At 50.5% G+C, this 16,025-nt stretch overlaps 1 protein-coding gene across 1 annotated transcript in view; it reads right to left on the reverse strand.

The window, feature by feature from the left end:
* The window catches only part of BMP2K (BMP2 inducible kinase), a 42,802-nt gene that overhangs the window by 21,333 nt on the left and 5,444 nt on the right, over positions 1-16,025 (reverse strand). Inside the window, exons 2-7 of the mRNA XM_054172671.1 lie at positions 4,910-5,028; positions 3,883-3,988; positions 2,698-2,840; positions 2,451-2,572; positions 1,426-1,507; positions 682-814 (exon numbers count right to left, since the gene is read on the reverse strand). Coding sequence (XP_054028646.1) covers positions 682-814; positions 1,426-1,507; positions 2,451-2,572; positions 2,698-2,840; positions 3,883-3,988; positions 4,910-5,028 — 705 coding nt within the window. The remainder of the gene's footprint in view (positions 1-681; positions 815-1,425; positions 1,508-2,450; positions 2,573-2,697; positions 2,841-3,882; positions 3,989-4,909; positions 5,029-16,025) is intronic.

A 16,025-nucleotide genomic window follows, 5' to 3' on the forward strand; every position in this document is an offset into this window, starting at 1 on the left:
AGGAGGTTCCACCTCAACATGAGGAGGAACTTCTGCACTGGGAGGGTCACAGAGCCCTGGAGCTGGCTGCCCAGAGAGGTTGTGGAGTCTCCTTCTCTGGAGACTTTTCAGACCCATCTGGATGTGCTCCTGTGTGACCTGTGCTGGATTCTATGGCCCTGCATGGGGGGTTGGACTGGATGATCTTTTCAGGTCCTTTCCAACCCCTAACATCCTGTGAGCCTGTGATCTGTGAAAGCACCCATTCTGACTGTACAGATGAGCTCCTGGATCTCTGCACCTGCTTAGCCTCACAGTTGTGCTGTCCAAAATTCTCCTGCAGACTCTTTATGCTTTCAGGCTTTTGCCAGTGTTCATGCCCAACACTTGGGGTCACACAAACTTTATTAGATACCTGCTGTGCTATAAAGCATGAAGCTGCTATAAATGCTCCCCCCCACCCAGTGCAATTCACCTCACTACAACATTTGTTTGCACTTCCAATTCATCTGAGCACCACTGGCCAACTTGGAGAGAAAAAACAACAACTGTGTAACTGCAGGAGCTGCAAACAGATGGCAGCCAGGAGCAACTCCCACTGCTCACTCAAGCAGCCAGCCAGCCTGCAGCACCCAGCCCAGTGAGATCCTCTCTGTTTTAATGGTTTGATGAGGCAGAGGTGCCCTGGTCCCAGCCACTTACTGATCAAGCAGTGCATGCTGTGGGAGTACCGCGAGCTGTCGGGGATGGTAAAGCTTCCATCGCAGATAGCAACTTGGCTTTCTCCAAAGGGCACTGAGAAGAAGCAGAGTTTGTACAGCAAGCAGCCAAGTGCCTGTAAAACACAAACACAGGGGATTGGGAAGGGATCAGAGTGAGCCTTGCACACGGTAAATGGCACCAACCAGAAACAAATGGCACCCGAGCTGCAGCTGCTGCTTACACTGCTACGTAGGAGCTGCTGGGGGTGTGACAAGCTGACTCAGGAAGCAGCTCTAACAAGGCTCTTTCCCACCAGCTCTGCCAGACAAGCAACTACCAGAATCAGACAGCAGCCCAAGAGCTGCATTCACCTTGGCATATCACCCAGAGGCACCAGCAGCACGTCGTCTGAGTTCAGCCCTCACTGACTTCACCGCGCAGCACCCAGTACAACACCTGTCCTTATCATGCTGCCAGCAGGTTCCTCAGGAAACCCCTGGGGAGTCTCCAGCAGCAACCTGAGCCAGCAGAACGGGAAAAAATGTTCAGTCATGCCCCTCCTAAAAGAATCATCACATGTGGCATTGATCCTGGGTATGCAAGGTGTCACCACCAAAGATGCCTCTGCTGCACTCTGCACTGCACAGCTGCAGGGCAGGTTTCACTGCACAGGAATCACTTTGTCAGCTGCCCACACAGCCCTTCCTTAGCTCCCTCTTCCACTGTGCCTCACATTTTGCTTACCCAGATATCTGCCTTGGTAGTAATTGGTTTTCCTCCATAAAGATTGACCATCTCAGGAGCTCTGTATGACAGTGTTGTGTACCTGGCAGCACAGGATTAAAAGAGGACAGAGGTGAGCAGTGTGCCTCAGAACTCCAAGAGCATTTTCCTGCCTTTGCCACACCCCCCCCCCATTCACACCAAGCCTCAGGGACATGCCTGGGCTTAGCTCACATGATGCAGGTCATCTGCTGCATTTGCAGCATCATGGAAGCTATCAGGATTAGCAACATACCATTATCACACACAAGAATAAATGCTGAGTCAGCTACAACTTGCTTCTCATGCCACTTCCCCAGCATGTGTACTTGTGCCAGTCACTCTGCTTAAATACTGCAATAGTCAGCCAGCTGAGGTCGGTCATGCAAGGATCCCACAGGAGTATTCCCTGGGGCACACTCAAATCTGTAGAATGTGGACTTTCAAAGAGCTTATCTCAAAATTCTCTCTCTCAAAGTGTTCTTCAGAGATGGGGAAAAAAGCCAGACACAACACTCCCCTATCACTAACTTGCATGTACTGCTCTGCAGCAGACAGCCTAAGGGGGCAGGCCCAAACCAATCCATGTTTTCAAGAGCCTTCCTGTAGCAACAGTTCAAACATTCCCCTGCTCAGTCTCAGGTGTTTGAGTGCAGACCCCACTGCAGAGCCATTCCATTACCGACACCAGCTCCCTTTCTCTCACGGATTTCCAATGACTCCTCTAAAGGCCAGCAGGCAGAGAGGTCTTCCTGAACAACTGCATTTCAGGAATGCTTTTCCCCTCCAGTTTTACTCTCAAAAGGCTCAGTTTTCCAAATACAGCCTGTGAGTAAACAAACCAATCTATGCTAGCAGAGAGCTCCAGGCCTTCGCTACAGTCAGCTCAAACCCAACTGTGAAGTGCAGCTCAGATCAGTGAGGCAACTGCTGGCTGCACAGCGGTGCAGGGAGCCTCCCAGCAGCACAGCCAGTGCTTCTGGCAAGCCACTTAAAAGGCAACTTACTTCTTAATTTCCTCCTCAACCACATTCACACCATCTCTTTGGGGGTGAAGGTACTTGTTGGTGGCACTGCCGAAGTCACAGAGAACGTAGTTGCCGTTATCATTTAGCAGTAGATTCTCCACCTGGAACAGAAATCAACAGGACAGGAGCACTGGCTGTGAGTAAGTGAAGTGTCCCTTACTGTCTCAATCCCTTTTGAAGCAGATCATTGACCTGAAGGCAGAAGTTCCTTCTGCTGGGGTCCTACCTTCAGATCGCGGTGGACGATGGGCGTCTTGCACTGATGCAGCCGGGCAACAGCTTCACAGGCGTCACAGAAGATCCTCAGCACCTCTGCCTCACTGAAGCCTGTCTGCAGGCGCTGGTTCATCTGATTCACAACCTGCCCAGCTACAGAAACAAGGCCACTGAGTTATTTTTGTTTGTCAGTAATTCCTATCACATCCAGATGTAAAGAGTAATCTGCACGCAGGAAGTCCCCAAAGAAGATTCAAGGAAGTTTCCTGCAGTGGTTGCAGTTCAATAGAACACAGCTGGCTCTCCACAGGTGACACACAAACAGCCCTGCCTCAAAGGAACACACCAGGCAGCCCCTGGGAATGAAACCTGTCACAAACAAAGAAATCCAGAAACTCCCTGCTTTTACATCTGCTGTGAAGCAAAGCCAAATGAGGAAGTGGGGCCACGGGACTTCCAGTACCTACAAGGAAGCTGGGGAGGGACTTCCTAGGGTGTTGGGTAGTCAGAGGACTGGGGGGAATGGAGCAAAACTGGAAGTGGGTAGATTCAGATCGGATGTTAGGAAGAAGTTGTTGCCCATGAGGGTGGTGAGAGCCTGGCACAGGCTGCCCAGGGAGGTGGTGGAAGCCTCATCCCTGGAGGTTTGTAAAGCCAGGCTGGATGTGGCTGTGAGCAACCTGCTGCAGTGCGAGGTGCCCCTGCCCGTGGCAGGGGAGTTGGAACTGGCTGAGCCTTGAGGCCCCTTCCAACCCTGACAGTTCTGTGATCAGCATGGTTTTGGCCAGCATTACCCACCCCAGCTACGCTGTGCTCGTCTGTACCAAGTCATCTGTCAGGCAAGAGCGAAGCAGCTTTAATTTTGCTGTGTAAAACAAAAACAGCAGAGGGCAACAGTAGTTAAAAGCCCTCCAACCTCTCCTATCCATCAGTGCTTTAGCTCCATGCTGATTATGCTTACACAAATAATTTCCCTGCTCCTAATCACACTTAATTAAAGCCACGTGAAACCGACTTGGATTTGCTCAGTGCTCAAGAGCTCAGGGGCTAATGAACAAGGCAAACAGAAGAGCAAAAAACTTAACAGGACTGCAGCTGTGAATTTGTCAACCTTTTTCTACTGGTTCTGAACTGTAAGTATCAGTCTCAGGCAGCTAACACCAACCTTTCCTCCTGCACTGACTCTGACCCTCACCTTTACAGTACTCCATGAGAATGAGCACCTCCCAGACGTTGTCACTTATGCAGTTCACAGCACAATCCAAGTAGCTCACAATGTTCTTGTGCCCAGATAACTCCTTCTGAAAAAGAAAACACACATTAACACTTCAGCCCAGGAACAGCCACAGCAGAGACAAGCCAGCACAAGCTTTCAGACAGCCAAGAGCCTCGATATGCAGGGGAGATGGGACAATCACAGAATCACTATGCTTGGAAAAGGCCTTTAAGATCATCAAGCTACTCATTCTCACCCTGAGCTGAACTGCAAGTCTCTTGCAGTTACTAAAACAAGTAGTTGGAAGAAAGCCACAACTGCTGTAGTCTGTTTCTAGTACTAGCTCTACTACAAACCCAGGAATCACAGAATGGTCTGGGTTGGAAGGGATCTCTAAAGGTCATCTAGTCCAAATCCCCTGCAGTCAGCAGGGATATCCTCAGCTAGATCAGGTTGCCCAGAGCCCTGTCAAGCCTCACCTTGAGTATCTCCAATGATGGGGCCCCAAGCACCTCCCTGGGCATCCAGTGTTCCACTACCCTCATGGTAAAGAAGCTGCTCTTCACATCCAATCTAAATCTGCTCTTCTCTAGTTTGAGCCATTGGCTCTCATCCTGTCACTGCAGGCCTTTGCAAACAGGCTCTCTCCATCCTTCTTGTAGCCCCTTCAGGTACTGGCAGGCTGATATAAGGTCTCCTCAGAGCCTCCTCTTCTCCAGGCTAAACACCCCCAGCTCCCTCAGCCTGTCATTACAGCAGAGCTGCTCCAACCCCCTGATCATTTTTGTGGCCTTCCTCTGGACCCACTCCATCAGGTCCATGTCCTTCCTATATTGAGGGCACCAGACCTGGACACAGGACTCCAGGTGAGGTCTCACCAGAGCAGAATAAAGGAGCACAAGGTCAAAAGAAAAGGTGGTCTGGAAGCTATTGTCACTGCAAAGGCATTGGTGTGTTTCTGTTACAGATGCATGTATTCTCCAGCTCCAGGTGCTGGGCTGCTCACCATGATAGTGATTTCTCTCTTGCAGATGTTGAGGTCTGGCACGTTGTTCACATACATTCGCTTCAGCGCGCAGCGGGGCCCTCCCTGGGTGCGGACCAGGAACACGGTTGAGAAGCCACCTGGCAAAACAGGAGTGGCAAGCAAATGAAGCTACCTGAGCTCTGGTGATTCCTCTGGCCAACATCACTACATGCTAAGAAACGAGTCAGAAAGTCTGTGTGGGTCACAGCACGGGGAATACAAACACTTCAAAGTCACAGAGAGCTGCTGCCTCAATCTGTCTCACAAAGGTTAAGCAGTCTTGACAAAAAGGTCTTAAGGACCTCACTTTGTTGTTAGACACCAAGTAAAAGCAGCACCTGAAAAGGGTTTCCACACTCAAACACATTCCTAAAGCCAACTGTGTGTTCAGGTATCAGCCCTGAAGTGCTTTCAGAGTCCTCCAAAAAGCTGAACACCTTAAAGGTATTCTTCAGATTGTCACAGTCTCTAAATCCCCCAGCACCTGACCAAGGTCAGGATTAACTCCTTAATCCTACTTCTCCAAACATAAGAGATGCTTTAGAAGTCAGCAACTTCTCAGTGCAGCCTAAGGACAGGAAGAACCTCCCTGCAATCCCAGACCATGCAAGCCATCAGCTCTGCAGCACTGCGCTTATTGAAGCCCACACTGAACACCCAGCTAAGACTAAAACACTTCCCCACCACCCTTCCAGCAGCAGCACAAACCATCAGCCATGCACTCCAGCCCACTTCCCAGCTCATGACTGGTTGGCAAGAATCACAGACAGGAATTCCACACAGAAGCTAAGTGGAGAAACACCACTCTCCTGCTGCCTTGGGGTGCTCCGAGCTATGCCCCAGGCCCCCAGCAGCTCCCATCAGCATCACCCCAGGTTCACAAGCAGACATTTCCCACAGCTCTAGCACACCTGCCTTGGAGAAGGGCTCACCCAAACCCCTACTCTCCTTAAGTGACTGCTGTCTGGTGGCATGCCAGCCCTGGGAACTTGGGAGAGTGCACTCAGCTGCACAGCCAGGGCTGAGGTGTAAACTGAAGCGATTAACCACTCTGCTAACCAGGCAGGCAGCTGAGACGCTGGGGGTCAGTGCCCCCTGAGGGATCTGCCAGCAGACTCAGCACAATGCACCTCAACTGCTAAAAGCCTCAGGTGCTTCAGCACCCCTGCACACCAGGAGCAGCCCAAGGGCCTAAGTTTTCCTGAAGATTAAAGTTGTATTCTTTTTAATTCAGTTGCTTGTTCAGCCACATGATGGCAAACCAGAACTGCTGCCCATTTGACTACAGCAGCCTCAGTTCTGCACAATGATTGTACTTCACCCTAGCACAACACTACCAGGACACCAGCTCCTGAGTTGCTCAAGTTCTGTTGCCTAACTCCAGCTGGAGCTGAAAGGATCCTATGGGATGTCCCAGCACCAGCCTGGGAAATTCTGTGAAGAGCAATGTGCAGGCCTTCCTCAGTGCAGGGCTTGCTGCTACTGCCCTTTCAAGCAAGAGCTCTCATTTTCAAGCACTAAAAATCTAAAGCAGCACTCAGGTGAAGCACAAAGGCCTAACAATGGGAGGATAGAAATCACTTCTGGTCTTTTTAGCCAGTTCTAAGGCCTCAAGGCTCTGTATGAGCAGCAGAAGGATGAGCACAGAATGCCACCTCTCTGGTTTCCCTGACAATTGGGTTTATGTAAGCAGAGCAGAGAGGAGTGAGGAAAAAACAACCAGCAGAAAGCAGTGAAAAACCCCTCACGGCTCAGACGAGGCCTTTGCTGGCCATGAGGTGGCAACACAACCCAACAGCTGAGCCACCAACAGACCTGCTCCCCACTCTGCCACCTCGGGACCTTGCCTGTAGCAAATCTCACCACTGTAAAAATCCTTTCAGCAATCTGCCAAGAGGCACAAGGCTGAACAAAACTTAAGAGCATTCATGTTTACAGGGAAATTTAAAGCCCCCAGTGTTCTGGAGAGCTGCACTGAGCAGCCCCCCTCAACCACTGAACCAAACCTTTCCTGTTGCTTCTGAAGTGAAGATCTCGCTGAAGGCAGCGAAGCAAGCAGCAATTAGTGCTGCAGACACTCATGCTGACTCTCATTAGACACTGCTGTCAGCCGCGGGAGGGAGGTGAGCACACACACGGCTTCGTCCTGGACAGAAGCAGCCAGGAATGAGGAGTAAGCCTTGCCCAGAGACTGGAGATTGCAGCCTGGACAGAACTGCTTCCTCCACACAGCCAGCAGCACAGGAGCTGGCACTGCACCAGCGCTTGCAGAAAGAGGAAACACCTTCTCCTGTCTCATCTCGGTGAAGACAGAGAATACACTCAGCTTGCCATGACAGAATGCACCCAACAAAAGCTTAAACCCAAACTCTGACAAGCTGTGGCACAACAAATACGACAAGGAAGCTCCAGAAGTTAAAGCCACCATCTTCTCAAAGCACTCCCATCATTACAGGGCACTTCTTCAGACTATCAGAAACTTCCCTCTTCCCACAAAGCCCTTCCTCCAGAGGCATCACTTCCTCAGCCAGTGCAGATGCTGTGCTGCAGGCACTCGTGGGAGTGACAGGCTAAAAGCACAGCCAGAGCTGGGGTTTGCACAGAGCCCAGGATTTACTTCAAGAGAACAACATTTGTGCCTACTTGTGACAACAACAACCTCCAGAAGCACACAGACCTCAAACACTTGAACACTGGTTATCAGACTCAAAACACCACATGCAGGGGGGTTGGAACTAGATGATCCTTGAGGTCCCTTCCACCCCTAACAATTCTATGATCCTATGACTGCTGAGAAGCTACAGGTGAACAGAAACTTCTGAGGCTGTTTCAAGCCTCATGGGGATTTTTTTTTTGCACAAACACTCCATTTTGGTCAAAACCTCTGCTGGGCAAAGAAGCCACTGAGTGCAGTTTGTGAGTCTGCATTCCCAAAGCACCTCTGCGTGAGAAGGTGCTGGGCCATCCCATTCAGCAGGGTATCACTTTCCCAGGGATGTGACAGGAATCCCTGCACCAGCTGGTGTGTACCTCAGGGTGCACCCCAGGCTTCCAGAGCGTGGGCTGCAGGTCACCCAGTTTTGATCACCCCCGTACGCTGCCACCGTTTCACCCTGACACTGCTGCTTGCTGGCACCAGCCGCCGGTGCCAGGCAGTGAAGCACATCCCCGAGTCTCAGTCACCAGCAGAAGGCTCTGAAATGCAGCTCCACAGCCCCAGCCCTAAGAGCAGCTGAGAGACGTTGCCTGCAAGCTGGAGAGCTCAGCATTCCCACAGCCAAGATCAGAAATAGCTCCCTGCTTCCCCCACAACCCATTTCACACACAGGGCTTCTGCAGCCCTCTGCCTCATTCTCAGCATGCAGACAGAGCACTCCCAGGGCCACGCCGCTGTCCCTTTCCCACTGCCCACACAAATTCCCACCATGGCAATCCCAGCACCAGGGAAGGTTTAGACAAGAACCATGGCTCTCTTCAAAGCAGCATCTGCTCTGCAGGCAGCAGCTGTGGCTGCCATAGCCAGAGGACATCAGGTTACAGCACAGCCCAGCAGAAGCAGGTCTGCTCTGCACACCTCTGCCTGCTGCCTGGCCTGCAGCTGAGCAGCCATGCCCGCCTCGGGTTGCTCCCAGCACCGGCCACAGCCCAGCTTTGCCAAAAGCTTTGGGACCACCTGGGGCACCCAAGATACCTCCAGTTACTAAGGTGCTCTGGGAAAGGAGGACTGAGGTCTGCTGTGGCTTTTTGTGAAAAGCTTTCTTAGTCCCTCATGCCAATGAACCACCCAGGCCCACAGACCCAACTGAAAAAACCCAGAACAATCCATCTGGGAAAGCCAGGATCAGTTCTGCTGCAAAGGAGAGCATACACAAGCTAAATGCACAGATCATGTCACTTCTTAGCCATTTAAAATAATTGAGAGCAACTGATACAATGTGCAGTCACACAAGCAAACCCCCCAGATGCCAGAGATGCAGACAGACACTGGTGTTTTTCTCATCAAGCAGCAGTAAAGCTTTAAGCCCAGCACAGCAGACACTCAGAGACTTTATTATCTTGCCCCCCCCGCCCGCTTTGCTGGACAAAGGCACTACAATTTCTTTACAGGCACATCAGGAACAGAAGCAAAGCAGCATTCAGCTCCTAGCCAGTGCTCTGGAGCCATCTTCCAGCCTGGGAACAGCACCACCTTCCAACAATCCAAGGGTCTGAGTGCTTGGCACTTCCAAGCTGTTCAGTAATGCAAGCAACCCATTTAGTTTTCAAATCCCTTCTCCCTTTGCAGATGCCCTCCTGGCACATCCCAAACCAGCATGCTTTCTCCTAGAGAGCAGGGCAGCACTTCATTTCAAGTACCCAGAGGTGTTCAAGGCCAGTTTGGATAGGGCCTTGAGCAACCCAGTCTAGTGAAGGCATCCCTGCCCGTGGCAGGAGCTTGGACCCAGATTATCTTTAAGGTCTCTTCCAACCCAACCCCTTCTCTGAATCAATGATGTCAAAGCCAGCGTCCTTTGGGCAGACCAGCACAGCTCTGCCCAGCACAGCTCTGCCCAGCACTGCTGGGGGTGTTTGCCACTCATACTGCACTGCACCACTCACTCACAGCTGCAGCCCTGACTTGGCAGCCCACAGTCTCCCTGCACGGCACAAACCAGTTCTGGAATCAAAACAAAAAAGCAACTAAATTCCAGAAACACAGCCCACATTTCTGGAGCCAAGAAACACTTGTCAGGAGTGACAGCTGTTTGCAGGAGCAAGCAAGCTTTTTCTCCAGGAGACAGAGCTTCACGTCACTGAGGCTTCCCTTTCCAGACAGTAAGATTCAATAACAAACTCACTCACAACAGAGGCCTCCCAGCCAACCTCAACACTCCCATTTTTCTTCTGGCCAAGGTCAAGACCCTTGGCCAGCTGTTTCCATAAGGGTTATGCTGTGTGATCTAGATCAGAGCAGTTAATTCAGTGCCATTTCACCCTGCCATTAAACTCCTTGTCTCTCAGCCCTGAGTACACTGAACACAGCATGTTACTGGAGATGTAACCACAGTGGTGCCTTCAGGTGGATGTGCTTCCTGCCCACCTGTTCACCAGAAAGCTTCTCAACTTTCCCCACACACCTCCAACAAGCACCTGCTAGCATCATCAACAAAAAAATAGCCCAACCCAGACCCACACCACACCAAAGCTTCAGGACAGAAGCTGTATCTTCAACACATGGAAAGAGTTTTTTCCCCCCATTCCTCCCCACTTGGATTGCTCACTGAATTCAGCTGTCTGCAGCTTACTCTGAGCTAAAAACAAAGGGAGTTAGAAGGCAGGATGATGACAGGCAATGTGACTCTAGACTACAGCTCTGAGGCCATGATCAATAGAACCCATGCACTCAATTCACTTTATAGATTGATCTCAAATGTCACTTGCTAAGCATTTGGAATGCACACAGCAGGGCAATTTAAGAACCCAGACTTTGACCCCAACAAACAAGGGTCAAAATCAACCTCAGTCACGGAATGGTTAACTCGGTGGCAGTGAGACATGACACACCTAATGTGCAACCACCACAGCTTCTGTGCAACTGCACTCCATTGTCTACTGAATGGTTACCAGCCAGTTACAAACCCTGACCGTGCAGCTTTGCAGGAGCTCCTGTTTGCTCTGTGGCTTGTCTTCCCTGTTCTACAAAATCCTTCTGTTAATTGTGGTTTCTAAGACACCCAACACCTGCCATTACTAAGCCAGCCAGCGAGCAGCACAGAGCTGCCACTGCACAGAAACAAGGCACAGCACAAGGTGCCCCACTTCGGGGGAGCCCCACAGCCCTGCGTCACCCTGGAGAAGTGCCACTCGCTGCGACCGAACAAAGGAGTCAGCAGGCCATGCAGAGATCCACCAGGCAGCTCAGGATGTTAGAAGCATGTCAGACCAAGGCAGATGTCCCAGGAAGTTGCTCTGGGTTGCATCATACCCACACTAACTGAGCAAGTGGAAATGCAGCAAGAGTCGGCAGAGTCGCGTCTGAGTGCAGCCACCAGGGAACTCGCTGACCAGCTTCATGTATGAGCATGACCAGACTGGATTAACTGGCTGGAACCAGCACTTCATATCTGAGGTGATCACTGTAAAGACTTTCATGGCCTCACCTCATCTTCTTTAAGCACACATCCATACTTGCAGGCTGCTGAGCTGGAAGGAGCAGAGGCAGCTATCTGGCATATGAACAGGGGCCCAATAAACTTTAAGAGCAAAATACCTGGGAGACAATCTGCTTATGGCAATAAATAGAACAGGATTCTGAGTAACAGAGTCTATGAGCAAAATAATTTAAAACCTCTCATCCATCTGTGTCTCAAGGCAGAATCAGTCAACAGCCACAACTCTGAACAAGGCAGTTCTTCATTAAATGGACAGCTATGGAAGCTCATCTGGTTTGGGCTTAGTCTCAAAAACTGGAAACATGAGCACCCATTGACCACTGAAACCCAAAGATGTCCTTCAGCCAGAGCTTCCACAGCTGTGTAACCACATTAGTGCCAGCTGAAGAGAAGGGCAAGTCAAAAGGAAGCAGTAAAACAGTCCATCTGCTGGAGACAAACGTTTCAAGAGAGCACAAAGCTGGGAAGGTAACACTGAATTCAAACCAAGCCTGAAGGAACTGGGGACATCTGTATGACCAAGTAAAATCAGATGCAGCACAGTTTTCTCTGGATGAGTTTCTGTGTGGTCACACTGCCTCTAAAGCCACCAGCTTCCCATTGTACCCCAGATTCCCTAAGGAATCTCTGGATAGCTCATTCTGAGAGCAAATAATGCTCCTCTGCTTGCAAGTGTTCTAGGTGGTACTAGGGAAGGAATAACTCTCCTGAGCTGATCTGGGGATGAAGGTGTCAGCTCTGCAGCCACAGGCTGTGCCACTCAGCTTTATGGAGAGACCACAGGGCTTCATTTCCTTCTCTTCCAAAAAGTTTCTTTTCCTGCCCTTCATGGACAAAAGAGAATCAATCCCATGGCTAACACTGACACCACACTTTTCATTCACACTTCCTCTTCTTGTCTAATACACACAGGCTACATTCAAGCCAGGTGCTTAGACAGGTGTCAGTCTTACGTTCTTGAACAATCTATTTGCTCTGCATCAGAGACATCAAGTTCAAAACCCAAGTACTAAGAGGAATCACCTCCTGCTGCGTTTTACGAGGCTGCAATCCAAAGCAGCACTTGGCTCAGAGTTCTTAGGCAGCACAGACCAAGCCCATGACCATTCAGCAGGTAGGTGAAGACTAGCTCCAAGTGTTGCCCTCCATAGCTTGTCTCTCCCAAGAAACATCACTTTCATATAGCCTCATGTAAGTCACTCAGCAATTATCCAAAACAAAACAGAAAACACCAATTCTTTAGCCACAACTGCTCTAAATCAAGGCAGGTTCAGTGTTCCAGCCTCCAGGAACTGGGAAGCAACACAATGTGTCACACTAACCACTGCCTTTTAAAGCTGGTGTTCATTCTAGAAGTGGCAAAATGCTGCAGGAACAACTCATTAGGGCTGCTACTGACAGGCAGGATGCACAGATAGAACTCCCAGTCCAAACTGCAAATTAAAAAAGATGAGAAGTAAAATGAGTCAGAAGAACAGAACAGCAACTACAGCAAGAACTGGACCATTCCTACACATTAGTAGATAACTCTTAGAGATTCGTGCATTTGAAGTTCCAGGGCACCACAGGAACAGAATCATCCACTGAAATCATGGTGAAGTTTGGAAGGAAGCCCAACATCCACGTTCTCACCAATAACATCTCCTGCAGTCCTGGAACATCAGAAGTCCTTTCACAGTGCTGTCTATGGCAGTCAAGGCAGAGTGTGTTACACAAGTGACATGGCAAAACCCATCCAAGCCAGGAGGTTCCAAACTCTCCCCATATCCCCTGCACAGACTTGTATGCCTTAGGGCAACACCTGCCTCATTTCTCCATCTGTGGAATAGTGACTTTCCCTAAGGGGATGTGAGGGTCTTCAGACTAAGACCAGGTTGGACATCTCTTGAAGGGCAGGACAAAAAGTGCTGAGAGGGTCACTCACAGGACTCTACACAAACATGTCTCTCACCCCCTGCCAGGCAGAACACTGCCAGCTAACCAGCTTTCAGTTCCACAGCACAGCCTTCATGCTCTGTGACACCTGTGCTCGTGGTGTTCCAGAGCAAAGCAGCAGGCCTCTTGCTACACAAACCAAAACATTCCCCAATAAAACAGACCCAGAATGAGGGATTTCTGTATTTCCAGTTGTTAACCTGTCCTTTCTTGTGCACTTCCCCCACCCTGCTCTGTTCAGAGATCCAGTTTCATAACTCACCCTGCCCACAGCAACTGTCACTGGTAGGAACTAACTAACCTAGACAAGCGTGAGCAAAGTACACATTACTCAGGAGAGGAAGGATGGAGCTCCTACCTTCTTAACCAGCAGACACTCAAGAGACTGAAATCCATTCCCAGGCCAACCAGGAAAGCAGAAGAGGAATTTATCTTCCTTCCTTGTCAGCAGCTAGACAATGATGAAGAGACAAAACAGAACCTAGTCCTTCAAGAGCACAGGGGAGTTCACATTCACTGCCTGTCTTCTGAAGCTGGAGGCACAACAAGCCACCCCTACTGCAGTAGAACAGACCAGAGAAGACACAACCTGCACCAGTGTGCTGCTGCTTAGCGCCACTGGGATCTGCAAACCACCCTCAGACTTTTAGCTTGAAGTTAGAAATAGGCAAATATGCCTAGCACTGCAGGAAGCAGCTGTTCATGCTGCTGATTAACACCTTCTCATCTAAACCTAGAGAAAAAGCTCCACTCAAAGCAGACTGCTGCAAATCCAACCGTTTCTCAAGGAAAGGAGCGCATCTCAGGCAATCAAGTTACTGTCAGGTAGCTGCCCCTGTGTGGCTGGTCAGCCCCAAAGGCAGAACAGAATCTGTCCCAGAAGCACCTGTTAGCTGACACTCCAGCATGACACAGCATGGCAGGCACCGAGCATTCATAGTGTCAGCTAGCAGCCTACTTAGCTACACTAGTAGGGAGGCAAAAAATAGCCACAAGGAGTAGCAAATAGCCCAAGGGTAAGAAACAGAACGGGTTTGAGAACCAGGACTTCAAAAGAATGCCGTAAGCCAAACCAGTGCCAGAGACAGTGCCTCGGTGACAACCTTAAAGACTCTTGCTCTGAAGCAGAGGTGACATCTGCCTGGCAAGAAGTGAGAGACACAGCCAGGGTGTGCGCAGGCAGCTAAAGCAAACACCCACCCCCAGCCAGAAGGATGGCCTGGGTCACACAGCTAACTGCACACACTGAAGCCTGCTCGTTCCTCCCGGATGTGGAAAGCCGGCAGCCTGCAGTCCTGCTGCTCTGCATCCACACTGCCTCGGCCCCATCTCCGGCAGGAACTCAGCTCCCCGGAACAGCAGAGCTGTGCAAACGCTCCCAGCACTGGCAGCATGCTGCAAGTAGCCCACAGCAACGAGCACACTCTTCCCAGCATCACTGATTTCTAGTTAACATCTGTCTGAAAATCAGTTCTACTTCTATTAGCTAACAAAGTTTTTCTGCTGATGTGCAAAACACTGAGCTCTATTAAAAAAAGTCACCTCACAGCTAACCCAAGAACACACCACACACCCAAAACAAGGCCCTGTGCAGCCAAGCAAAATGCCCAAAGCTAGTCCGTCCTGCCTCACCCGAGCGTCCCAGCAAAACACCTGCCCCTGAGCCCTGCTGGGGCCAGGCACAGCCTCACAACGAAGCAGGAGATGGCAGCTGCATTTTTTCACATCTGTCTTTCATCAGAAGCTGGCACAGGAAAGCTGGCTGGAGGCTGTGCATGGCACCAACACGATGCTGCTACGAATCCAGGCGCTTCTCCTATCTAACCTTCCGACTCCTGGCCGCTCTCCCAACACTCAGCTCACAATCACTAGCTTCAAAGTACTTGCTCAATATTTAACTACTACTGGGCACACAGAAGTGAAATTGATAAGGTTCTTCAAGAAGAAAGGAACAACTATGTGCAGTTAACAGAGCAATGTTACCTGTTCTGTACGCTGCAGTGCACAAAGGAGTCTCCCTAGGGGATGCAAAGACCGAGCATGACATCACCTGTCTGAGAGCTGCACTTGTCTCAGCCGTACACACCTCTGCCAGCCTGCAGATGCTCCCCAAACTCTTAGCTTCCCCAGCAGCATAGGAGAGGCACAGGATAGTGAGGACTGCTCTGCCAGAGTGCCACCAAAGTTGAGTGACACCAGCTCTCTGGGTGATCAACTGAAGCTGCAGCATTTATGTTGTGTGCTGCGTACATGGCAAGCTGTTTTCACCTGCATGGTGATGCGAGCCCAGGATCCCACACAAACACTCCAGCTGCTTCCTGGTGTTTCTTTCTCATTTCATAACATGCAGCTATGGCCTGTAACTGGCAGGACAGTGCTCCTGTTTCCAGTTGTTAGCTGCCTTTGTTGGGCTTGAGAAACCCCAAGATAAATCACAAGCACTACAGGATAGGCTCCCTGCCTTTCTTTAGCAAGAGATCAAACTCGGCTCAGCCACACCTGAGGCAAGGCAGCCACGGCTGCTGCAGAGGCTGCCAGGGCCTCCCCTGCGTTACAGCACCCTCTGAGCCACGATGAAAATCGGAAGCTTTCAAGTGCCCACACAGCTTTCCTTCTCCCTTTATCTTCTGAACTCAAACAAACCATTTCTGCTGCACAAATATTGGCCAAGCAAAGCTGCTCGAGACAGAGCGCAGGCCTGACCTTTACAGCCACTTGTGAACAGAGATTCAGTAACGTGACACTGAAAAAAATAATGAAACAGATAAATTCAACATGACCAACCCCAGCTCAGATGCCACAAGGTATCTTTCCAGCCAGCCTTCCAGCTGATAATTCACCTGATCTAGAGTCCAACTGCAAATAAACCAGCAGCCACACGCTGCACAACCACTGAGCCGCTGCTGCTGCTGTCAGCTGGCCCTGGCTGAGAGGCTGCAGTGCCACACAGCCATGCGCAAGCGACCTGCAGCAGCTACGCTCTAACCACAACAAACTCCCACACTGCA

Source organism: Dryobates pubescens, chromosome 24 (genome assembly GCF_014839835.1).
Source record: "Dryobates pubescens isolate bDryPub1 chromosome 24, bDryPub1.pri, whole genome shotgun sequence".
Taxonomy (NCBI): domain Eukaryota; kingdom Metazoa; phylum Chordata; class Aves; order Piciformes; family Picidae; genus Dryobates; species Dryobates pubescens.